This window comes from Phyllostomus discolor, chromosome 6 (assembly GCF_004126475.2).
Source record: "Phyllostomus discolor isolate MPI-MPIP mPhyDis1 chromosome 6, mPhyDis1.pri.v3, whole genome shotgun sequence".
In the NCBI taxonomy this organism is placed as follows: domain Eukaryota; kingdom Metazoa; phylum Chordata; class Mammalia; order Chiroptera; family Phyllostomidae; genus Phyllostomus; species Phyllostomus discolor.
Genome location: NC_040908.2, coordinates 144,521,724 through 144,547,897, shown reverse-complemented (window position 1 = coordinate 144,547,897; position 26,174 = coordinate 144,521,724). Strand labels below are relative to the sequence as shown.

At 39.0% G+C, this 26,174-nt stretch overlaps 1 protein-coding gene across 7 annotated transcripts in view; it reads left to right on the top strand.

Annotated features, from left to right (window-relative positions):
• DCDC1 (doublecortin domain containing 1) overlaps positions 1-26,174 on the top strand; it is a 360,320-nt gene that overhangs the window by 154,082 nt on the left and 180,064 nt on the right. For all 7 annotated transcript variants that reach the window (XM_036029173.1, XM_036029175.1, XM_036029174.1 and 4 more), the window contains 6 exons: positions 3,478-3,579; positions 7,344-7,507; positions 10,483-10,608; positions 14,915-15,020; positions 21,755-21,889; positions 23,316-23,434. In XM_036029173.1, the coding sequence (XP_035885066.1) occupies positions 3,478-3,579; positions 7,344-7,507; positions 10,483-10,608; positions 14,915-15,020; positions 21,755-21,889; positions 23,316-23,434 (752 nt within the window). The remainder of the gene's footprint in view (positions 1-3,477; positions 3,580-7,343; positions 7,508-10,482; positions 10,609-14,914; positions 15,021-21,754; positions 21,890-23,315; positions 23,435-26,174) is intronic.

Genomic DNA, 26,174 nt, shown 5'->3' with positions numbered 1-26,174 from the left:
CCCTAGCAACGCATGCACATGGCTGCATGTTTCTAGAAAATTTGCAAACATGATATATTTTTATTATAATTCATTGGGACCATTGTCTCTTTCCACTCCATCTACCTCTCTGTCCATCTTTCCCTTGTAACAAGTGGTGTTGGAGTAGCTGCAGACACTTTGGAAGTCTGGCAAAGGGGACATTGAGTTGGGGACATTTAGTTTGAGCACAGTAGAGTGTGGTTAGTGGTCTGCAGTCACTCCCTGGACAGCTCGGTTAGTGCTAGCCATCCTGGTTGGGGGAGAGCTTCCAGGGAGGCGGGTCCTACCTGCTGGCCACAGGGTTGCTTTCTGACCGTGAAATAGAGTGCCTGACACCGAAAGTGTATGGGTGATGGAGGAAAAACACGGTGTAAAATTACCAAAGGCAACAAATTTGTAGGAAATTCTTCCACATTTTACAGCTCATATTTTAAAGAAACCTGATTAAGATTTCTCCAAACTTGTCATCAGTCCTAAAAATTCTTAATGAAATGACCAATAAAGTTATGAAGTCAAGAGAAATTTTTCTAAGCAATAACAAGCATCTTTTGGATTAACCATGCAAAAGGGAAAATGGAATTCTCTCTCTATTCTTTCTCTCCTTAGACAATATTACAAAACTACCATATAAAGAGGTGAGCAAAGACAATTCAGCCAAAATACGTACATTGGATAGCTAATTAATGAAAACATTTTGTGATTTTTTTCTGAATTTTGTAATGTTTGTATTGTGTGTAAGCTTTTTAATATGAGTGAACTGTTCTGATACCTTTAGTCATTTTAAATGAATATTTTGTGTCTAGTTTCCCATTCATAATTTTGCAGTCTTTTTGTTGAAGATGGCCCACCAAACTGTATAAACTTCAGGCCTCGTGAGACCTGGATGTGCCCGGACCATGCTGTGTGATTTACTCACTCGTTTTGTTCCTCGAGAGTGGGAATCTTCGTTCACTGGCATCTCTTAAGCACCTGAGCCGTGCTTGCCACATGCCAGGAACTCAATAAATATTTGATAAAGGAACATATCAATGAACAACATTGAAATGAAACATTGATATTAACCTGATTTGCTCAAGAAATGTCAGTATTGACATGAACGAAAGGAAAGGGACTGCAGTTGATGACAAGCACTCCCCCGTAAAACTCTGTACTCTGTGTGACTAAGGGCATGGAAATAAATGACTATTTGTAGGTATTTTCATGAGTAGTCATTAGCTCCCATGTTTTTCAAGAGGATCTGGATCACTTAAACATTTCTTATTTTAGGTTCTATTACCTTACTCCTTGGGACCCAAGACTAGCCTCAGCTGGCTTTTTGCATCATCCCACTGCAAGGAGGAGAATGTAATTAAAGAGCTGTAGGGAGGCGAGGCCGTGCCGAGAGCCGCTGGGCGGCCAACAGAGCAGTCGGCTTTTCCTAAGGCCAGGACCAGACAGCAGGGCAATAAAGGTGTAGACTATTTTTTAGCTTTTCTATATCTAGCCAATCATAGAAACTCTGTTTAGACAGCTATCTTTGTTTAGACATTGGACAATAGAAATAAAAATATTTCTCATGCCAAGGAAGAAAAAATAAATATAATACTTGGATTTTAACAAAATGAGCAGAGTAATATAGACATTAAAAAGCAGAGCTGAGCCTTAGGAAAAGCAGAATCTCATATGATTTCATTGGGTTTTGTTTTGTTTGGGGTTTTTTTGTAGAAATACAGGAAAAAAACATTATATGAATGAGTAGTGGAAGGCAACCTTCTTTGACTTAAATGCCCAACCTCCTACTTAAGCTTTAGAACACCTGTTTATTTGGGGGGAACACTTTTCTGGACCTAGAAAGGAGGACTCATTAGCAGTAGGGAAGGAAGCAGTGACCCAGCGATGCTGTCAGGTGTTGACCGAGTCCCATGTGCTCTCTCAGTTTGGCAGTTAGCACTCACGCTCTCATTTTCTAGAATATAATTTGCTGCACTCTGATTTCACGTCTAGCAAGTCTTGACAGAGGAACATCAATAAGCCCCTCGAAATGAGCTTTTGTCAGCACTAACCTTGCAGAACGCGTGCGGCCTACAGTCGTGACCGTCATTGCAGGCTGTCTCGCGGTGTAAGGGTTTTCTTCCAGCTTAGGGCCCTGAAGGGGTTGTGGGGACAGGAAGATTCTCCCACTTCGTTTCAAGTAGGTTTGCTGGCCACAGCTGGGTTTATGAAGTTCCTTGCAAAAGTAGAGAGATTTCTTCCTCGGAAGAAAAGAGCTTTAAAATAATCCCTGGTAGCAAAAGATACTACAGGGTGTGGAATATCCCCATACCAAGGCAGACAGCTGCACCATCTCCACTGGACTGTCGGTGCAATGAAAAGCTCCAAGAAGTGAAAAACCCACAGTTCTTAAACACTGTGAACCCCTTTTTTCTTTTTAATTCCATTCCCCTCCTTTTTCTTTTTTTCTGTCTACAGCCTGAGGAAGTGCTATTGAAGCATAGTATATCCTAAACCAAGTTAGGACTAATTAAATGACTCTCAAAGTATCTCAAAAGTAAACAGATAGCTTTCTTTCTTTGTAATAATGTATGGTCCCAAGTTATCTGAAATAGTGCTAAAGATAAATAAAATGGCTACCTAGGTGTGACCGGTGTATCAGAAAGGGAAGAAAGAACTTTTGAGAAAAATAAAGAAATAAAAAGCAAAGATTTAAATTATTTACCAGGCCTCTCTTGGCCCGCTTCCTGTCTTGCCTGGTGAATGGCACACCCACCTGGGTCCTGCCTGCCGTCAGAGGGGGGCACTCCCTCCAGGGAGTCCCTCCTTCAAGACTGATTTGTTCGGACACTTTCAGCCACCGCCTTTGCTAGTGCTTTTCTCTTCAGTGACTGTTGCACACTGCAGGGTTATGAATTTCATCTCTGTTCTCAACTACTTGTTGCCTTTGTGAACTAAAAATGGATGACTTTCATCGTACTGTTATGCAATATGTCTGTCAGGTCAAATTTCCTTTTCACGAGTCAAAAGACAGGCTGAGCACTGACACACTTTAAATATAAATCAAGCATTGCCCATGTATTATGCATCTGTATGTTTTTCAAAAAGAATGGAATGAGCTAGTTAGTTGGTCTCTAGCTGACCTTTCCCTGAGTCCTGCCACATAAGCATCCAGGGTAGCTGGTGATCCCTCCTGTAATGTCCGCATTTCCTTCTATTTTAAGCTGTAGGGAGTGCTAGTCAGTTTCAAGGCCCTGCCACCAGAAGGGGAACAAAGGACTTGCTTTATACTGTTCTAGTCCTGTTGGTTGTCACTGCCTGTTCCTTGCATGGGTTCGTGCAGGAGGCCCTTGCTTCGCACAGCTCCCGCATGCATGAGTTTCAAAGCCAGGACAGTTGGTATGTATGTGTGTATGTATGAACATATGTCCATGTGTCGGGGGGTACATATATTTATTTTAAAATTTGAATGCACTTATTTTTCAGGTATTTGAAAGTGGTAAAGACACCGGAGAGATCTCTGTTTTCATCAGCAAAAAAGACCTGGGGCCTAACAGCCGAAACCAAACTGGCGATATGATGGAAAAGGTGAGTTTACCTACCATTTGTTTATAACTCTAAGTGTCTTCCAAGTTACTTGAAGTTAATTTAGATACTTACTGGGTTGGCCAAAAAGTTCACTTAGATTTTTCCCCCCATAAAATAAAGGACACATGTTTCATTTTCACTAATAATTTTATTGATTTGGATATTTTGAGTATATTGGCTATCTCCTGAGGGGTATAACACTGATTGTTCTTAATTAATTTCTTGGTTTGAATGCCATCAACTTTAATTGGTCTACCTGGCTGTGAAGCATCGTCCAGAGAGAAATCTCTGGTGCAAAACTTCACAAACCACTTTTGACATGTTTGATCAGTCACAGCACCTTTTCCATATACTGCACACATCTTTTTTTTTTTGCATTAGTTGAGTTTTTACCTTTCTTGAAATAATAAAGGATAATATGCCAAAAATGTTATGTATTTCCTTCCATCTTCAATATCAACATGGCTACACAAAAATTCACCAATTTTGATTTTTTAAATGCACGCCGATATGACAGCTGTCACAATACAATCTAACAAAATTGTTTTGAATGACGTTAGAGACAACTAAGTGATACTAGTGCAATTGTATGAAAAAAAAAAACCCAGTGAACTTTTTGGCCAACTTCATGCATCTTTAAAGGTTATTTGGAAAAGATCAATCATTTGCTGATCTGTAAAGACTGATAGTTTCAAGTTTGACTTATGAATTCCTTAGGCTCTCAGTTTTAGTATAGCACTGACTCCAGGCCTCTTACTTGGCCATCTTAACCATCATCGTACTTGTATTTGGAAATCTGTCTACACAGGACTCTAGGATCACCCTCTTGTTTATACTTTGAAAAGAAATGACATGATATTCAATGGAGGGTATGTTCTGGGTCTAGACTATTTCCAAGCCCCAGACCCTGAGCAACTAACATGTAGCTTCAGTCTTCTGTGCTCACTGTGAGCACGTCCAGATGGTTTTTCTTAGACATGCTTACCTTTGCCTATTTTCCAGACAACTGGGATGTTTCTTAGGCAGAATCAGCCTAGTCAGGGTCTTTATTTTGGGTCTTTGTCTTGCATAAAAAAGACGTTGAATACCCCTGTTGTTTACAAATTGGGGTTATGTGCCCCAGCGCACACTAGTGTTTTGGGCTCTGCTGCTTGGCTTTTGTTTAGAAACTTGCTCCTTTCTCCCCCGTTTTTAGTACAGTGCCCTCAGTCTTCACGTTCCCTGGTAGTATCCAGATAAAGACTACCTGGCCTTTACAGTGCGTCACAAATGTTGCCTAGAATTAGGAGACTCTTATCTGATCATTAGTTGGGCCCATCTCTTCAGAAGAGATGGGAAATGCTACCTTGGTTCATTAGAGAGAGAAGGATCTAGAGCCTTGGCTGGTTTCTTTTTGCCATCACATCCCTGACCGTATCATGAAACACCATGATACAAAAGTCTTCGGAGAATTATCTACTTGTCTCCCCTCATTTTTACGTTAGGATGTTTTATTGTTTGGTTGATATTATAATTGAAGATGACATTTATATTATTTTATACAGGAAGATGTTATTCTATAGAAAGTTTTTTGTGTTGGCTTACAGCACGCTGAAATGGACTGTTCTTTGCTTCTCCATGCAGGCTAATCTGGGGTGGGGGACTTGAATTAGCAGCATTGTGAAGCTCTTTGGGTGATCCCTGGTGACACCCAAAAGGTGTCCCCTGTGTGCACCCGTGGTGCACACACAGCTCAATCACTAGCTTAAAATGATTCATACTCTTCTCAGGTCCCCGAACAAATCCTTATCCAATAAAGTCCTGGTGATGACAGCTTTGCAGATAAATGGGTGAAGATTAGCACAATTTTTGGTCACCCTATCCCAGCCCTAACCAATGACCTAGAGATGAAAGGCGCTGAGGCCCTTACCTCCTGGAGGCTGTCAAATGCTCACCTTCGAGCACCTGAAACACAGCCTGTCATCAAGTTCAGGAGGTAGAGATTGCGATTCAACTCCAGTGAAAGTGAATTTGGTTGAGTGGACAGGTATTCCCGTCCCTTCCCCACCACACACTCCTAGCCTTTGGGTACACGTTTCTCTCCTGGATTGGGTCTTCAATCTTTTATATCTTTCCCTTTTACAAAAAAGGTAATGCCTATGAAGCAAAATCACTGTGATTTTAAAAGGATCAGCATTACATGTTTTTCCAAAACAGTAGCAAAGCGACAAAAAAATGAGCTCAGTGGCTGAGACCACACAGATATAAATGTAGGATTTTCTGAACATGATATACAGATTTTCAAAATATGTTTGTGGTTTCAATAAAAAATGAAGATTTTTACTAGTCCAACACCTTTGCCTATTATACTTCTAAAGAAAATAGTAATTATTATTTTTAGTTCAAAGAGCTTGGCTCTGCTGGATGAGAGGTATTAACTTTAATGAAATGAAAAATTTTTTATCATTTTCAGCTTTTCTGATGCTCAAGGCTAAAAATCTGGTTAATATAGACCTTTTGAGAACAATGTAGAGCTGATAAAGCTGGGGATACAATTATATACCTCTAATTAGGACAAAGGCTAATTCTTAGATGTTCTACGAATATAGTTGCTCATCAAAGAAAATATTTTCCTTGGTCAAGAGTTAGAGCCAATAAGGAAGGAAGCTGGCAAGTATGACAAGATTGTAACTTTCTCTTCTTTCCTCTGAGCCTTGGCATTTCCCACTTCTCAATATGCCTAACTGGAATTATGAGAAGGAACGAAAAAAAAAAAAAAGTCACCTGAACAGCAGCTATGCAAGGAAAGGCCACACAATTGCGCACCCCTGCTGAGATGGCAGAGTAACAGGAAGTCGAGAGACACAAGGACTGACAAGGGAGAGAAGAAAAGAAAGCCTGTGAGCCAAGCAGGGGCGGTTGGGGACAGAGCGACGGACAGGGTGGGACACGGAGCAGGAAAGAGCAGAGGCCTGCACACTCAGACAAAGTTGGCTGAACATAATGAAAAGGTCATTTAAAATTCCACGTGCAACACAGTCCGGCTGGATTTACTTTCATTTGAAATATACCTTCAGTTAGAAATATCTTAACTCAGAGACCCCGAAGGTAAGATAGAAGCAACACTGACAATGCTAGTATTTAAAATACTAAAAGACAGCATTTCCTACTTCACACTTCCATTATGTCTTATTCACCACTTGAAAACCTCTCTTATTGAAGCAGCTCACAAGCTTTTGAGGGGCCCCTTAATTAAAACACATTCAGGAAGAGTTCTTCTAAGTGAACCAACCTAGACTGAAAGTCTTATTTATTTTTGCAGTGCCATAAGTGGTGAATTATTCTACTGTGGGTTATCTCAGGTTAGCTGGGGACAGACAGATTGCCGATTGTAAAACTTGAACGTGCCCTGGAAGGACCCTAAGAGAATGTGTAGCTCTGACAGAAAAAGCGTAACCCTTATCAAAAAGGACCGTCACCAGGAGTAGACACCAAACGCTCCTCCTGTAAGACTGTCACATCTGCTTTCAGGCCCCGTGCCAAAGGGTCAGAGCTCAATCACGAGCCTGTGGCACCCCCTGCTGGTTAAAAGCCCGTGCTCATTTCGTTACTTTACCCCGGAGCTAAACGCTTCCGTCATTTCACACTTCTTTTAACATTGTATATGAATTTAATTACCGATTGTTTGGACTTCATTTGTTTCAGTGTAGAAACAGTTTATTACAGGTGTTTGCATTTTATGTTATTTCTTCTTATTCATTATTCCCCCCCACCCCCACCCCCAGTTACTTCTCAAGATTCATCAGAGGCTTCAAGGATCTTCCCTCAACCCGCCAGGCCTCAATTTCTCTTCAGCCCGGCTTTTCGACGAGCAAGGCCAGGAAATTAAGAATCCACTTTTGCTGAAGAATGAGCAAAAAATTTGGGTCTCTTTTGGTAAAGCACACAGGTAGGAGCGCGGTGTTTATCCTCTGTCTGCCCTCAGGTTTTCCCGGGACAAACTAATTTAAAGGGAGAGCGGAGCAGCCAAGTAGCAGCACCCTTTATGAAAATTATTTAAAATTTTGAATTCCAGTAAAATATCAGGGCATTTTGTGTGTGTGTGTGTGTGTGTGTGTGTGTGTGATGCAGAGTTGTTTGTAGAATATGACATCTCTCTCTCTCTCTCTGACTTTTCTGTCTTAATGCCTTGTCATAGTTCTTGAAGTCTGCCTGTCAGCACAGCGAGTGGGATTTGTTCATGTCTGAGTAGGCACCTTAATGATAGCAGATGGAAACGCTGCGGGGGTCCGAGCCCATCACACGGGCATTGTCGCACACTGCCCTGACCTGCTTCCACGCCTCTATTTTTTGTCCCTTTTTAAAGAAGAAATGGATGGTAATTGAAAAGGATTTTAAGCAAGATTTATGAAGCTGCAGACAACATGATTCCCCACTATCTCTCTATGTTTTCACAAATAAAGTCTTAACCTTTTGCGTGCCGACGACAGGACAGCCAAAGATAAATTGGTAAAGCTTGCCAGCGCTCTCCGATCAAAGTTATATTCCTCAGACGCGCCTTATATTATCCCACAATAATCACTGGCTATTGCTGAGCGTTGTGTACGTTTTTGTAGACTGGTAAATTTCTGCATAAAATTATTGCTGTTTCCGAGAAAAGAAAAAGGCTGCAGTTCACAGGCACTGGTGAGCTGGGCTGTGTCTGAAACATCTCGGAAATTTGTACCTATTTTGACAGCACACATCCAGATGAACTCCCGAACTGCTTGTCAGAAAACCTACCCACACTTTTCTGTCTGCTCTTAATTTTTTAGCTCTTTATGTGTCCATAGACCAGAATAAAGGACATAGGGGAAAATAGTTTTGTTTATAGAGTATAATTGATCATAATTATAATGAAACTAGCCTAAACAGAACTAGGACCTGATTGGGTTTGCTATATATTCTAATAGTCAAAATTTCAAGTATGGAAATAAGTCCACTCAGAAACCCATGAAGGTCTGGGAAAAAAGTTGGTAGGATTAGTTGTGGGTAACATACTACAAAATTCTATTTCATCTGTCTCAGTCGAGTAATATTAAAATACTTAATAATTTCTTGGGATGTGTAAGTTATAGAATTAAAAATATCTGAACGGAATGGTATTTCCCCCCAAAGGCAGATTCCAAAATATAATTTAATTGCACTGTGAGAATTATTTTTGCATGATGAAAACAGTAATGAATTTTATTATAAGAAAGGGCTTTAATAAAATGTGTGTCTAATAATTTCTTTTTAAATATCATTGTGAAAGTGAAAGCAATGACTGACTAATTTTGATGTTTGTAATAATGTTTGCTGTAACACTGTATTTTAATAAGATCAAATACTCATTTTTGGTTAATAGGGTCATATTTGTGGAATAACTAATAAGATGCTAAGTATCTGAAATTTCCCAAGTCAACTGAGAATTGTAGCTGGAGGAATACATAGTGTGTATATTTGTAGATTATTCTCATTTTAATAGGATAATGTATTCTTTTTCTGGTTTTGAATCTAATATGAAGCACTAGGAAGCTGTTAAACTATTTGCTACCATTGGAATTTCTAAACTTTATGTTTAAAAAATTATTCCCATCAGGTTAAAATATATTGAGAAAATGTGCAATATGGGCTAAGTAAGTGGCACTCATTTTCAGGAAGTAATTCTAACTTGTCTGGTATATGCTGACATGGGGGTCAGGTCACTCATTTACAAAAGATGATGTTGCCAGTATCTACTTCTGTTTTGAATCCTTTAATTATTTTTCTCCCAATTTTTTAGTCTGCAGAAAATTTGAAAGAATGGTACAAATAGCTATGTATCTTTCACCTAGGTTCAACAATTTAAAGAGTTTGCTACATTTATTTTACCTCTCTTTTATCTTCCTTCCGTCTCTTTTAAATTGTTGGAAGTAAATTTGAGATAATCATTAAAGTTTTACTCTTAAATGCTTCAGGCCACATAACTGGAAAATTGGATATTCTTTTCCATCACCACATTATAATGTCTAACAAAGTCAACAATAGTGTAATATCATCTAATATATGTTATATTCAAACTACCCAAAATGTGCTTTATAGCTTTTCTTAATTTAGTATCCAGATAAGCTTCATGTGTTGCATTTAGTTATTTTTTTTAGTTCTCTTCAATCTAGAATATTCCCCAACCTTTTATTTTGTTTTTTATGAAGTTGATTTTTTTAAAACAGTTCAGCACTTTTCTTGTAGAATGCCCCGTAGTCTGGATTTGGCTGAGTGTTTTCTCATGCGTAGATTCAGTTTAAATATTTTTGGTAATACTACACAGGTGATGTGGGTAAGTCATATAATTAGAAAGTTAACCAGAAAGTCTTTGTCGCCAATTTAGAAAAGAATGGCTCATATTTGACACAGTGGCCATTCTTATTTAATATCTGTTTTCCATTTGATTTTAATTCTAAGATAACTAAATTAGCCCAAAACAATGTACTCAACAGCATGTAATATAAAAAAATCAAGTTAGTATAACATTTAGTGAGCCCACAAAAATTGGTTGTTTGTAGTCAAATATTAAGGTTTCACTTAATTATCAGATCCAAAGATTATTACTGGTGTATTGTATTGTAGGTATACACTGATGAACATCATTAGTTATACATGATGTAGTTATTGGGAATGAACATTATATGAAAAATTGGTTGTTTCTCTCCATGAAATACTTTGCATTTTATTATTGAAATTATTTTAGAATATATCATGTGTTGCAGCTATACTTAGCATATTATAAATCAGCAAAATAAAGTAAAATGTGCATTTTAGGGTTTTGGATTTTATTAAACCCTGATTGTTTTATTTATTTGTGCTCAAAACTCAGTGTTTGCGTAATTTTGCAGATAGCTTTTTAAAAATTTTTTTATTTCCTAGATCTCCACTGAACACTGTTTTGAGCCTGACCTTTGACCAGGTGGCTGCATTTGCCAGAGATGGCATCACAATCGCATATAAAACCGTCTTGGATCCGAGTGCTGCTCTGCTACCCGGATGTGACAAGTAAATGAACACGTGCTGGGTTAAAGTAACCTGGATCACCTACATTCAGGTTTTGCAGAGTGAGAGATTGAAACCCTACAAGATGTTCTCTGAATCTTCTTACATAAGCAATGATTTATTTTACTGACTCATTTTATGATATAATGAGCTAGTGCCTAAAATCCTTACCATTAACTTTCCTTGAGTTTTTAAAATCAGACGGGGCAATGAACAGATTAAAGTTTCTGCTTTGCAGAGGTAATAATTTTATTTGAAATGTAGAAACTGGTTTTAGTAGGTGTTTCTAAATAGTTTTGTATGGAACCATTAAACTGTTAAATGATGTGTTTACTCATATGAGCCCGCATACTTAAGGGTCTCATTCGGTGATGAAAAGTAAAAGCGGTGTGCTGGAGCTTTGCGGGGTCGCGAGAAGAAGAGCAGGGGTCGGGGGTCTGGGCATCGTGCCCCGTATCTGCCCGTGACTGTCCATGAACAGATGGGTGGCAGTTTCTTCTCTGCAAAGAATAAAACCCAGTGTTTGCTGAGTGGTGCCTGTAGTCCAGGCACAGTTCTAAACGAATTGGGCAAGGACCTATTTCATCCTCAAAACAATTATTTTAATTACATCATTACCTGTTATTCCATTATTAGTCCATTCTATACAGACAGAGACCGAGGCACAGAGGGGCAAAGAAATTTGCCCAGTCACACAACTGGTATGTGGCAGAGCCACGATTTTAACCCAGACTTCCTCTCCCAAGCACCGAGGGTTCAATCACTATCCTGTCCAAGAGAACGTTCCGTGACGATGAAACGTACTTTGTGACAGTTGAGAACTTAAAATATGACTAATGTGACCGAGGAGCTGAATATTTACTTTTGTTTGAATTAAATGCATTTTGTGTAGATTTATGTGATCTATCTATGAAGTCCTATTTACCTTTAATATTTTTAAATTGAACACATTACAACTCTCCTTAAGATGTAGGTGAAAAGACGGAAGTATAGGGCAGGTCCTGAAAACCACAGGCAGTCCGATGAGGTCGCTCCGTCTAGTGTCAGCCTCCTGCTAAGCATGCCCACAAAGACAGAGTCGTTGGTGTTCCTTGGCAGTGGGTTAAGCCACACCTCTGTCACCCAGTGACTGTCACTTTTCTGTCACTCTTCAGGCAAGATTTGAATCTGTTTTGTCCTGTTCTCTTTTCCTTTATAGTTAGAAAATAACTCATCAGCATTCTTTTATTGAGTGCATTTCCATTTATGAGATTTATTTCACGCACAATAATCTTTCTCCAAGCTGTTAAATTTGCCTAACCCTTTTCCCTTCTATTTTTAGCTAGGAGTTTAATTTTGAACTCATTAATTCCTTCTTAATTTTACTTCCTAGGTACAGTAACTATTGTTTTACTCAGTGGATGTTTCACATTAGAGCTTGCTCCTTAAGAACAATGTGAAACTGCCCTTACTGAACACAAACAGTTTGAAGATAATTTACTCAATACTGGGTTCCATCTGAATTTTCTTTCTGTACTCTAAAGAGACCATTTGAAATCATACTCTTATTTATATTTCTCAGAGTATTATAAAAATACTATTACCATCCCCAGAACCATTTTCTGTTGAATAGCAGTATGCTTTGTGGCGTGTCTTAATGTATCAACGCTGAGCCAAGTAATTTTCTTAAGGATAGGGAGGGATGGGCTCACTTTTAAATTTAGTGACTTGGCTGAATTAAGAATGATACCCAACATGTCCAGGTTGTGGTGTGTCCATGTTTTCCCTAGACTGTGTTGCCTCATATATATATATAATTTATGTATTTACATGTGTTTATATATATTTATATATATGTATAAATTGATTATGCTATTACAGTTGCCCCAATTTTCCCCCTTTGCTCCCCACCACCCAATAACCTCCTTCCCTCTGGCAATCTCCCACCTTAGTTCATGTCCATGGGTCATGCATGTAAGTTCTTCGGCTATTCCATTTCCTACGCTGTTCTTAACTCCCCTCTCCTGCCTCTCCTGTACCTATCAATTTGTACGTCTTAGTCCCTGCACCTTTTCCTCCATTCTCGTTTCCGCTCCCAATTAGTGACCATCCAAAGGAGCCCAGTATCTATGATCCTGTTGCTGTTCTGCTTGTTTGCTTTTTAGATTCATTTGTTTATAGTTGTAAATTTATTACCATTTTAATGTTCAGAGTTTTGATCTTATTCTTTTTCCTAAATAAGTCCCTTTAACATTTCATATAGTAATGGGTTGGTGATGATGAACTCCTTTAGCTTTACCTTGTCTGGGAAGCACTGTATCTGCCCTTCCATTCTAAATGATAGCTTTGCTGGATAGAGTAACCTAGGTTGTAGGTCCTTGCTTTTCATCGCTTTGAACACTTCTTGTCATTCCCTCCCAGCCTGTGAAGTTTCTTTTGAAAAATCAAGGGACAGTTATGGGAACTCTTTTGTAGGAAACTAACTGCTTTTCTCTTGCTGCTTTTAAGATTCTCTCTATATCTTTCCTTAACCTTTGGCGTTTTAATTATGATGTGTCAATGTGAACCTGTTTGCATGCATCTTGTTTGGGACTTTCTGTGCTTCCAGGACTTGTATGTCTTACTTCTTTTACCAAATTAGGAAAGTTTTCTTTCATTATTTTTTTCAAATAAGTTTTCATTTTCTTGCTCTTTCTCTACCTGTTCTTACACCCATATGATTCAAATGTTGGTATGTTTGAAGTTGTCCTGGAGGCACCTTACCCTATCCTTGTTTATTGGATTTTTTCCTCTATTTGCTGTTCAGATTGAATTTTCTTTTTCTTCCTTGTGTTCCAAATCATTGATTTGATTCTCAGCTTCATCCATTCCACTGTTGATTCCTTGTAAATTTTTCTTTGTTTCACTTAGTGTAACTTTTATTTCTGCCTGGGTCTTTTTTATGATATTGAAGTACCCAGTGAGTTCCTTGAGCATCCTAATAACCATTGTTTTAACTTTGCATCTGATAGATTGCTTATCTCCATTTTGCTCAGTTCTTTTTCTGGAGTTTTGTTCTGTTCTTTCATTTGGGCCATATTTCTTTGTCTCCTTATTTTGGCAGCCTCCCTGTTTTGTTTCTATGTATTAGGTAGGCTTGCTTTGACTCCCTGTCTTAGTAGTGTCATTTAATGTAGAAAAGTGCAACCTTAAGTTGGGTAATTGCCAGGGTGGGGCAACCCTCGTGACCCAGGTTGGTGGAGTCTCCAATATGGTGTTGCTGCTCTGTGGCTGTGTTTGGGGAGGGCTCAGAAAGGGAACAGTGGTGCCACCTGGCCTCTGGAGTTTTGTCTGGGAGGAAGCTGTCCCCTGGCACTCACCCTGGTGCTAGACATTTCAGTTTCTCGCCCTATGCCACTGGTGCCCTTCAAGCTGCTGCCCTGGTGTTGCAGTCTAGAGGGAGTGAGTCTGCGTAAATCCTAAGAAGGGCACCTTAAGAAGATACACCTGGGAATCCCACAGTTTTTTTCACTGCCCCAGCCCCCACTGGATTTTACAGCCAGGAGTTATAGCAAATTATCTTTCTGGCACTGGAACCCCAGGCTGGGTGGTGTGGTGTGGTGCTGGGACCCCTTGCTCAGGAGATATCCTCCCCAGTTTTTACCCACCACACATGGGTGTGGGACCGCCCATTTCCTGTCTCTGTGTCTCCACGTCTCCACCCCTGCTACCCATCTGAATGAATGTGACCTCTTTAATTCCTTGGTTGTTGGACGTCTGCACTCAATTTTCTGATGATTCTGGGTGACATTTTGTAATTTAGTTGTAATTTTTACTGTGGTTGTATGACTAGGCGAGCTGTGTTTACCTGTGCCTCCATCTTGACCGGCAGTCCTTTGTGGTTCCTCTTAAGACATTCTTAAAAATACCGAGCTAACATGCTTAACACAACTATTGTTGTATATTGTATAAGTAAACATTACTTATGTTTACTTATTACATACATAATCCATTGTATTCAGACTATAAATTTAACAGTGAAAATGACTTCAGCTACAAGTGATTCTATAAGAATAAAAATCATTTTTTTCTTTGTTCTGTTAATAATTAATTAGGTATGGAATTCCCCAATGTTATAAATAATTGCAACATAAAAATTTAAAGCCTTTCCTTCCCAATTATAGATATCAAAACACTTTAATTTGTTTTGTGCAAAAAGATTATGAACTCTACGTTGATTTTTCTCTCACTAGTGGAATATAAAGTGCATAAATCATTATACTAGTAGGTTAAAGAGTAATCTAATTACATTTTTTCTAGCAAAAATAATCACATGTTTTACTTTTCTTAGTTGGGAAGTTTGTGAGGGATTTCCAGTGAATTTTAATACCAGCACTCAACAGATACCTGATCAATTTGAAAAGGTGGACTTGGAGAACCATTTCCTACAAAACAAGGTCAGAATTGCATGTTGTAGTTAATGTGGGTATTTTAGGTACTGGGCTGTCAGTCAGTACATGGTGACTGAGTAGATATTTGTAAAAGTTTTTGAAAACTGAATTATTTTACAAATGTCGGGGTGTGTATTACTAGGGACTGACTGTGGAAGTGGGGGAGTGGGCAGGGCAGGGGAGGGCAGCGGGGGAAGTTGGGACAACTGTAATAGAACAACAATAAAAATATTCCAGTTAAAAATATATAGCATTCCTACCTGAAAAACATTCTACCTGAATTGTGTCATTCAAGTATGATTTTTAGCATATTTTCTTTACAACTACTATGTTAACAATAATTTTGAGTTATTTAAGAAAGTCTCTAAGATGGATCTAACCTCTGTACTTTAGGACCTGATTATTTGCTCTGTGGGTCAGAGCATCTGAGGAACATGGGTTCCTCAGAAAACCCAGTTCATGACAAGCCCATGCAGAAGGCCTATTTATTAATTTCTACTTAGGATCGTGCCAATGAAGAATTTTGTCCTCCACCTGAGCTGTGAAAGGCACTTTAAATGTGTCTACAAAAAAGAAATAATTGTTTTGTTTTTCTCCTCTGGGGAACTCTGTGGGGTTGTTCGGTTCAGCTACATCAGCTTTAGTTTTTGATCTCATGGAATCAAAACGGAAGCCACCCGAAGAGACAGGGCTACCACAGAACACAGGACTTCCTGTTAACTGGGCGGGGTCCTGTATTTCCAAGAGAAAGTGTAAGAAACGCATTGTCCTGAACTATTTTTTTTACCTTGTTGCCCATTCAGTCTATTATGTCAAAATTTATAGTGATAATATTAGTCGTTTCAAGGTGCATACATATCTGAATAGTATAATTATTTTTATTATTTATAATAGTATAAATATCTAAATAGTATAATTTAAAAGTTTATAGACTGTTGTATTTTTGGAAGAAGTAATCAGTTTTGGATTAAATTTCAGTCCAACCAAAATAGTAGTATAAGAAAACAAAGATTTGATAAACTGGCACATAAAGGAAAGGTCTATTTTGAGCAAATTTAGAAAATAAATGTCCGTTGAATGTTGCACCAATAACTAATGACTTTATATTCATCTGACATTCAGATTTATTTACCATAGTTATGACCCTGTTGACATTCCTTTGTAGGTTTTCACTGTAACATTATTTTCTTGCTCAAAAGACGTGTATGCTTGGCTGTTGCCTCCTGGCATTGCATATCCTCATCTGGCCTTCACTGACGCCCACGGTTCTCCTTCCCCCACTCCCAGTCTGCCTTTTCAGTCTTCTCTTCTTGATCTTCTTCGTGCCGTACACTGCAGTCAGAGCTAATGAACTGCGTCCCAGTACACGCTTCTCACTTTGGGACACTTGTGCCATGGCATGTGTTGTCGTTTGCCTAGGAAGTGCCCCCACTGTTGTATTTGTTTGCCTTATGGCTTTATTCAACTTCCTCTTCTCCCATGACGCCTTCTGAGATCCTCCAGAGAGCATTAACTTTAAAATTACTTTGTGTTCTCAGAACTCCTTTTTGTCCTTTGAAAATTGTTCTCAGAGTCTGGCTTTTGCTCTAGGCATTTATTTGCCTTTGTGTCCGTCTCCTCCTTGAAACTGAGGAGTGCCTGGATGCAGACGTCCTGTCATATTCATCCTTGTCTTCTACAGTGTAGGCACAAAGTCTCCAGTGTGGGGCAAGTGCACAATGCATTTTTGATGAATGATTTTTAAAGTTTAGCTGTAGCCTGTCTTACAAGGCTTTCTGCTATCTAACACGTGTGTCAGAGTGTTCGTTTGTTGTGTTCTGAGAACACTGCGTGATTTCTGCTGTTCTGCCCACGTGGGTCCCTCTGCCTGGAGTTCAACCCCTCTTTCTTTGCCGCCACCCCCAGCCTTCTCTTTCACCCTCGTGCCATATCCTAGCACACAGCCTGGCATATAGTTGGCATTCATTAAATGCTTGTTGACACCCTGCCCATCTTTCTAGCCTTATCTGATTTGTGTCTGCTTCATAAAATTTTTCTCTGCCCCACCCCCACCCCCAAACCAATAGGCTGTTTCTGGCCTTGGTACCCCCAAAACATCTGTTCTGTACCATTTATAAGGCCATTGAAGTTGATGCTGTTCCTCTTACAGCGTTTTTGTGTGTGTGTGATCCAGTCAGTTGGTGCTCAAGTTTAGGCCTATTTGGGGCCACGCTGGGGTAAAAAGGGAAGAGTGGTTGGTTCCACTGACATGTTGAGATCAGATCATAGAAGATCTTAATTCAATGTTAGGGATTCTGGGTGTTGTTCTGTAGAAAACAAGGGAATATTGTAAATATCATGCAGAGGCAGGATCTGATTTGATCTTGTGTTAGGATCACAACGTAGGAGGTCCTTGTCTTATCCTTCCTGCCAGACAAGGGATCCCTTCAGGCAAAGGGCGTTCTGATCATCTTTATCTCCGCTGAAATATCTACATGCTCAGGTCCAGCTCAATGGAATTGAATTCTCTAGTTAATTAACTCATTCAACAGAAACCAGCTTAAACCTGGTGGGGGAAAGAGTTATTACAGGAAAAGAACCCACAGGAGCCTTCTCTCTTTGATTTTAAGCCAAAGTAAGGCTTTAAAAGAAAACTATAATTTCGTATGCTGAAAAATGATAAAATAATTATGTGGATAGAATAATCCACAGTAATTGCATCACTATTAATTGGTTCTAGTGAAACAGTGGAACTGAGAAAACACCCATCTTAAATAAAATTTATACACTATTGTATTTTTTGGGAAGAAGAAATTGGCTTTGAATAAAATTTCAGTCCAACCAAAATAGTAGTACACAGGGCATTTTGTGGTAGAATCTTGATGCTCACTGAGTGAAGAAGGCACACTAAGAGGATTACAACAGGGGCAGAAGGGAGGGAGGCAAAAGCCGATATTCTTGGTGGGTGTGTTTTGAAATTGGCTTGAGATAGAAATATCGGTGCCCAACCCCTTACTGTTTGTTCAAATCCCTTATTGACAAGTGAAACCTTTCCTACAGAGAAAAATTTGGAACATGTAATCCCTGTTAGTGATGTGGGAGACAGCTATAACCCTGACAATTACAACCTGTTGCTCTTTTATCCGTTTCAGAAACAGATTTGGAATCAACTACAATGGCCAGCTTGGCAAATGCATCTTTCAACTGTTCTCTATTGTTACTTAAATTGGTGGAATTTTTAGATTGCCGCAGTTTAAGGGCAATAAAATTACATTTTTCCACAAAATGGATGAGATTTAAACTTCGTGGTAGTTAATATAAAAGAAAAAATTCATGAGAAGAATAACTTGAGGGGTGACTGGTTATGGGAAGATATAGCAGGAAAACGGACTCTCTGGACTTTGGCAGGTTTATATTTTGCCAAAACGAAAAGGAAACTTATTTTGATTCTAGCCTTTTGGTATGATCAGATTTCATCAGAACATTAAAGGCAAGCTTCAGTATGGCAAGAACAAGAAAAATACCAAGTTATAATTCTAGAACAAGGGCATACTTGTTACAAGTTCACTTACAAGTTCAGCAGTCACGGATGTTAGCAGAATATGTCATTCTGTATTTCACAGAGGAGGCTGGGAAAAGGCAAATAATTCTTTGCTGTCCTATTTCTTTGGGGAGCAAGTCACTGAGGAAGAGTATTTTCTACAAATAACTTACATTGTGGAAAATAAAAAAAATGTAATTTACATTTTGAACTGATTGCCATTAGAATAGGACACAGGAAATGAAATTAAATGAAATCCCAAGTCTCTTCCATATTTTTGGACTATGGAAGCTGTTTAAGGGTCGCGTACCTATATTTTGAAGTTGCTTTATTTGGTTGCATAATTATGTGCTCATTGATATTTTCTGCTTTCAAACTTTCTCATTTTTTGTCCTTAAAAGAGGGGCGGATTGATGGGCTACAGATCAGAGATCAAAATCAAAAAGAGTGAAAATCAGAGGCAGGAGGAAAGGGATTTGAGAATATTTCTTGTAGTTGTGATTTACTTTATCTATCAATTTAATTTGGCTCTAAATTCTCTATCAAGAGTATAAAATTGTGTAAAGTTTTTATATAATAAACAACTTATTGAGAATGAAGGTTGTGGTTGATACATGAGCTTCTTTATTCAAGAAAAATTTTACTGTTCTGTACTTTGTCTCTCAGTAAATCAGTGAGAAAAGACAAGTGGTTCCCTTAGTGTTTTGATTCTGCACAGGAATATGAAAGGCTACTCCCATTTCATCAGTGATTTGGAAAGAGAAAATTAAACAAGAAGTTTTACCTGACGCACCACGTGTATGTATCATTTTTATCAGCAGTTCATTTGGACAAGCAGTATCACGGTGTTCATGAAAGGGAGCTATGTACAGGGTCTGGCAAAACAATGCCCCCTTTTATTACAAAGCTGTAAGCGTGTAACTCTGTAATATAACAATATCACGTGCAAGCCCACCATGTGACATTTTAGGTGAAATGTTCAAATTTAAACCATAAATCATTACACCCGTATTATCGCCCTACCAACCACACTCAGGCAGGCATGACTTCTGCCCCACCCTGTTTATATGTAATTCAAAAGAATGAAAGAGAATTTCCTGATTTGATACTCAGTGGTACTTAAAAATGACTTTCTAATCACATGTCAGAGGGCACATATTTAGAAGAGTATCAATGTAAATGTTTTATACACACACCCAAACATGCACACACATGTGTACAGGCACACCACTACACACATATACAGAACATGCAATGTTGCAGTTTGTCAGAACACTTTTGTTTTTCTGTATTCCAGTTTTCAGTTTTTAAAATTTTCCCAGCCTTTTAAAATGTTTAGTCCAAAGCTAAACCATCAGACTAAATTTAAAAGACAAAGGTCAAGTCATAAAGAGAAATTTCATGACCATTGTCAGTTTTAAGAGTATCAGAACCTCAGTCTTAGCCAGATTGGTTTTTTTTTTTTTTCTATAATACGAAATGAAGCTGGGGAGTGGCCCCGGCTGTGTCTGGTCTGTGTGGAATCACTTGGGAACTGTCCAGCAAAATCTCTCCCAGAGAACAGCATGATGTTAATACTGGGTGCCAACCCAAGGCAGACACAAAGGACCCCTTCGCTCTTCACCAATAAGCCAACTGTTAAAAGATTAGACCATGTTGCGGAGATAACAAGAACGTAGGCGCTGGCAGCAGGTGCTGCACAAAGAAGCAGTTGGCAGTGTGTCTCTCCTGTCTGCCTGATTCCAGTCAAAACAATCTTCTTCCCAGTCGCAGAGGAGAGGTTGGAGCAGGATGGCAACTCGAAATTAGGAGGTTGGGTTAGAGTGCTCCTTTAAACGCTGAGTCCCGTGGCAGATGGATTAGTAGAAGATGATTTATCGTCGTTCAGGAACTGTGGGGGATTCCCCTCCAGAATCCAGCCGCAACGGGCTCACTGGGGAAAACACAATCAAAGAGCTGTGTGTCAGATCTGCTTGTGTGGCGGCGGCGCTGCGTTCTTAAAATTTTAGTTTTACTTACAGAGGTCACATGAAATGTTCTTGTTTTGAGAAGTAGCTATCTTCCATTATCGAATAATTACCACATATGTTAGTGGTGCCCTTTTGTTACTGCCTCGTCACATTTTTAAAACATCGTCCTTTAAATTATCATTTAATTTTTGTATTTTAAAAATTATTTTCTACCCAACAATATCCAGTACTAGCACCATTTTAGAGTGGACTTTTTAGTATTAGAAAGTAATTTAAATTGTTATTGAAGCCACGTCATCTACTGAGTTTAAAGTGGAAACTGTCATGGCCCCATAATCCTATACAAATGAGTATCAGTACTTACAAACTTACCCAGAGAAAGCGATCGTATAAGTTAGGAGATAAAGTATTAAACCTGAAGTAATAGAATCCCTACAGGCAATGTGAACGCCTGTTAATTTGACAACCAGGTCTAAGTGAGAAATGGTAGGAGGTACATAATACCTTTGACATAGGTAACCTGATAACAAACACAGATACAGTGTCTCCTCAGTAGGTTCCCCCTGTGCATTCGCACAACTATCACTGAAGTCTCAACTCACATCCCTTTATTCTCAGGAGACTGTGGACTCCCAGCTGCTCTCCTAGCCTTTGATGTCTCCATCCTATGATCCATTATGTCTACCCTTGCCAGATCAACATCACTGAAATTTGCTATAATTCAGCCCCTCCTGCCTGACTTCTTTCAAGATACTGCACTTTTTGTTGCTGCGGCAGAAATGAACCTACCATTCTTTGAATACCTAGAGTACTGTTTAATCATATGGAACTAACATGAATTTGTGTGTGTGTCTGTATTGTTGCCTCTACTGCTGTTTCTTTAGGGCAGGAAAAATACAGGGCAAGACAAACATAGGTTCACAGTTGTGACTACACAAAACATAGAGTTTATTCTTGTGTTATTATTTATTTTAGTGTATTATTTTCTGTACAAACAACTGTAAACCTACTCCTACCCCACCCTGTGTTTTCTGTCCCGTATCACACAGTGAAGGGTCTTGCATAGCAGAACCAGTGCTCAACAACTATTAATTGAATTGAATCAAATAGGATTGAGCATGACTACTTTGAAAGAGCCCTTCTCAATCAAAAACATAGTGTTCTAGTATAACTTATTCTGGGTAAGTGTATTGAGAAAAGTTGACTTTCAGACTATACTATAAAAATGCACACTTGTTCTCGTGGTGCAGGTGGACCCCAATATTGTCCTCCATGCCTCGGTTTCTGTTGGAAAGTGGGGTTCCTGGAGCAGTGAAGACAGCAGCAGATGTCCAGTGGTGCCGTCAACACTGTGGCCTGCAGCCAGTGTGTGGCTGATCACGAAGGTACCCAAGAGCATCTGCTCTCCCTGAGGGACTCCCGTGCTCACCGACCAGCTCACCGCGTGCTCCAGTGCCCTTCCCGCACGCGCACAAGCATGCAGTGAAAGCATGATAAATTGTTGGCCGTTACAAATGCTACTTCTTTGCACTTGGTTTGTCTAGTGCGGAGGAATTCTGTGGACCCCTTTTGAGCGTTCTGTTCACTTTCAGATGTGCAGAGTAGTTCGTACTCCAGAGTGCCCTTAGACCCAGTGTGGAGTGTATGTATAGTCCACAGACTCGCCGTTTTCATGGGATTTGTCTGAATGTCATTGCCTTCACTCTCAGTCTCTGTTGTGCTTCATGGAACCTGGTGGAGTAGCACCATCAGGTGCTAATGATAGCATGTGGCTTTTATAAGGACAGCTTTGGAAGAAATCCCTGAGTACAAAATGTGAACAATGCCTAACACATTTGTACCTGTGTATTGGCACTATTTAATTTTTTACTTTATTATTTTACTTTTGGATATGATTTAAATTGAGGACATATAATTGCTCTCTCCTCCCCCTTACTATTGAAATATGTTTGCATTTGCCACCAAATATGTTTGCCTGGAAAGAGATGGTGCAGCTTGTACCTCTCCCGCCTGTGTCTCTCTCAGTCTCCTTACTATGGACTATTTTTGCTTCTTCCTAATCCTTCCGTGGGTGCAGAGTCATGCAGGCAAGATGCTTGGTGTTAGTTTACGGTGAGGGACAGGAGGTTGAAACCGTTTTCTCAAGTGAATATTTAAATTGCCCTTAATCATTATTTTTAGATTCTTGAGAGAGTTAAAAACAAGCATATAGAGTAATTAAGGCATAAAGGCATTAAGAAACATTATTCATTTTATGTTATAAGCCAGAATGAAGTTGGACGAGATATTTCTTAAATCTGCTTTCAACCTGGAGACTCTTACTACTAGCCCTTTTAAAGTTGTATTTTGTTTCTGATTTAATAATAATACCCATGGTATTTAGTCCCAGAGTAAAACTTCAGTTTGGTACAAAGGTTAAGGATTTGTTTCAGTCTTTTCAGTTCACTGCACTTTTTTTTCTGTGCATACATATTTCTAGTAAGCTCTGTAGTTACACCTATAACAAGTGACATGTGATGGACCCCAAATCGCTGCGCTGTGAAATATGCAGAGAGAAAAAGGACAAATGAAGATATCAAGGTCTGTTGTATTTGGCGCTGAACTATGAAATGCCACCGTGTTGGGCAGGGAGGATCACTGATTCTGAGCACGGCTCGCTGGCTGCTAAGTTGCGGGTAGTGTTTCACTTTCGGCAACTGTTAATATCCGGGGTTATCCAGGCATAATGACCTCACGATTTGTGACACATTGTTGAATTTTCTGGTTCTTTGAACTTATTTAGACCTTTCTCCCCTCTCTATTCATTGGAAGACTGGGATGATCCTGAGCCGAGCGATAATGCAGGGCTGCCTAGCTGTTGGTCATCCAATCAGAATCAAGGCCACTGGGGGAACCTCTCTAGAAGGATATAAATTAATCCTACAGAAAAGGTAATGCTTCTAAGTTATTTAACTTAAAGCAGTGCATGTGAATTTCAAGATTTCCAAGCAGTTAAATCATGATGCCTCCTGGCTTAGAGGGAATGTTCATTAGGTGTTTAAATTTGTGCCTACAATATCAACATTAACTTTTCTAATCTAAAATAAGCTGAAAAACGCATCCCACATGGTTTGGCAGTGTTTCTTAGATATTTAAAAAATGAAATGTTGGCCTTATTGTGCACCCGTGTGGCAGACAGTGTGCTGCTTTCCTCTGTAATTATTGCAACGGACTTCCTTCTATTTATTTTGATTGCTAATTAAAAATGTGATGTTCTGTGTGTGCTCTTAACCTTTTCTTCATCTTCTAAATATAAAATATTGAATGATGAAAAAAAAACCCCAGGGAGACAAAGTATTGGTGCTTTCTGACTTGGGATTATAAAATTGAAAAATTTAGCAAGGAAGCAGAAAATGGATTTATATTCAACAGTTTGGAAATAGTTTCCTAGTGCTTTTGTTTTTCTTGTTCATTTATCTTCTGATTTCACCTGTGTTGACAAAAATAAATCCTGTTGTACTTCGGGACTTTGAAAGCTATTATCCAACTACTTCTGGATGGATAGGCAGTTAGTTTGTGCTTAGAGTTGAAACCAGAATGAGGACATTTAAACACCAGAGAAGCTAGCCCAGTGCTAATGTAGAAGGGAAGTTTTCTCTAATAAGCAATACACATTGTCCAGCAAGTATTAGAATATCACATAATGATTAAGAATGTGATCTACAGAGTCAAATTCACATGCATAAATTCTGGCTCTTCCTCTCACTCTAACAAAAATTAATTTCTGAGCCTGACACTATTCTAATTTGTTTATATTATATTTTCACATTTAGCCCTCACAACAACCCGATGAGGTATGCATTATTATTATGTTCACAGCTGAGGAACTTGCAGCACAGAGAAGTCATCATTCACTCAAGGTCATGCCTACTCAGTGGCTGGGCAGGAATGCAAACCCAAGCCATCAGGCTCTGTAACTCACTCTTAGCAACAACACTACACTGCCCGTATGTCAAAGTCTAGTCAGACAATTGCCTAACAAGTACAGTAGCAGACATCTCAGTGGATTAGTGGGGTACATTAGTGAGAAACACAGCAGAAGGGAGAGGGAGACACTAGGCCCGCAGCACGCAAACTAGCCAGTGCTAGTAGCACCCTAAGCACATAGTTCGCATGGAAGGATGAACAAACCCAAGAGAAGCCCCGGTTTGGTGTGGTGCTGTATGTGGAGTGGGTGACAAGATTCCCAGAGCAGAGTCTGGGCTATAAATGAGAGACATGTCAAGATTCAAGCTGTGATGATGATGACAAGGCCAAACCTTGGCACATGGAACCACAGATGCTTCAGCTCAGTTAGTCTGTGGTTATAACAAGGAGAAAAGTCAAGCAATTGTAACTGACCTAGAAATCATACAGATATAGAATTAACAAACAGGGTATTAAAACAGTTGTTATAACTGTATTCCATGTATTTAAGAAGCTAGAGAAAAGATTAAATTTATTAAGTAGAAACGTGGAAGATTTAAAAGTCTCAAATCAAATTTCTAGAGATGAAAATGGCAATGTAGGAAATGAAAAATAGATGACTAATGGCAGATTAGACATTGTGGAAGAAAATATTAACGAACCTGAAGAGAAAACAATAGAAACTATTCACAATGAAAGCCAGGGGGGAAAATATTGGGGGAAAAAAAAACAGTATCAGTGATACGTGAGAAACTTTATGTGGCTTAATCTCTGAATAATTAACATCTCTGAGGGGGAGAAGCAGGAAACAGAAAAATATTGGAATTACTGCTATCTGAAGTATTTCCGATTTTGTGAGAACTATAACCTACAGATGCACGAAGTCCAACAAATTCTAAGCACAACAAACACGAATAAATGAAATGAAGCAATATCTTCATAAAATTGCCTACAAGTTGTGATGAAGAGAAAAGCCTTAAACGCTTACAAAGAGAAAAGACATCGTATACAGGAGGAGCAAAGTTAAGATCCACAGGTGTCTTGTTGGCGATAATGCCAGTGGAAGGACATCTTTGAAATAGTTTTAAAAACCTGTCCTTCCCAACATTTCAAATGTTCACAGGTTTTTAAAAAAACTTATCAGCACACCTGAACCACAAGCAATATTAAAAGAAGTCCTTCGCCGTGGCTGGCGTAGCTCAGTGGATTGAGTGCGGGCTTCGAACCAAAGCACCGCAGGTTCGATTCCCAGTCAGGGCACATGCCTGGGTTGCAGGCCACGGCCCCCAGCAACTGCACATTGATGTTTCTCTCTCTCTCTCTTTCTCCCTCCCTTCCCTCTTTAAAAATAAATAAATAAATAAAAGATTCTTTAAAAAAAAATCCTCCAAGTAGGAAAAAAATGATACCAGATGGAAATGGAAAGCACTGGGTATAGTAACTACGTAGGTGGTATAAAGACCTTAATTCTCATTATCTCTCTTTAAAATATAATGTATTGTTTAAAGCGAAATATAATACAGAGATAGTATATTCACATAGACATGTGAAATAGAATATATGAAGGTAAAATGTACAAATGCTATTTTGAGAGAAATGGAAGAAAGACACTATATTTATCAAAGGGAATGACATCAACTGAAGGTAGACTGTAAGTTAAAGATGTATATGATAGTCCCTAAAGCATCCACTAATATAACATAACAAAGAGTTATGGTAACAAAT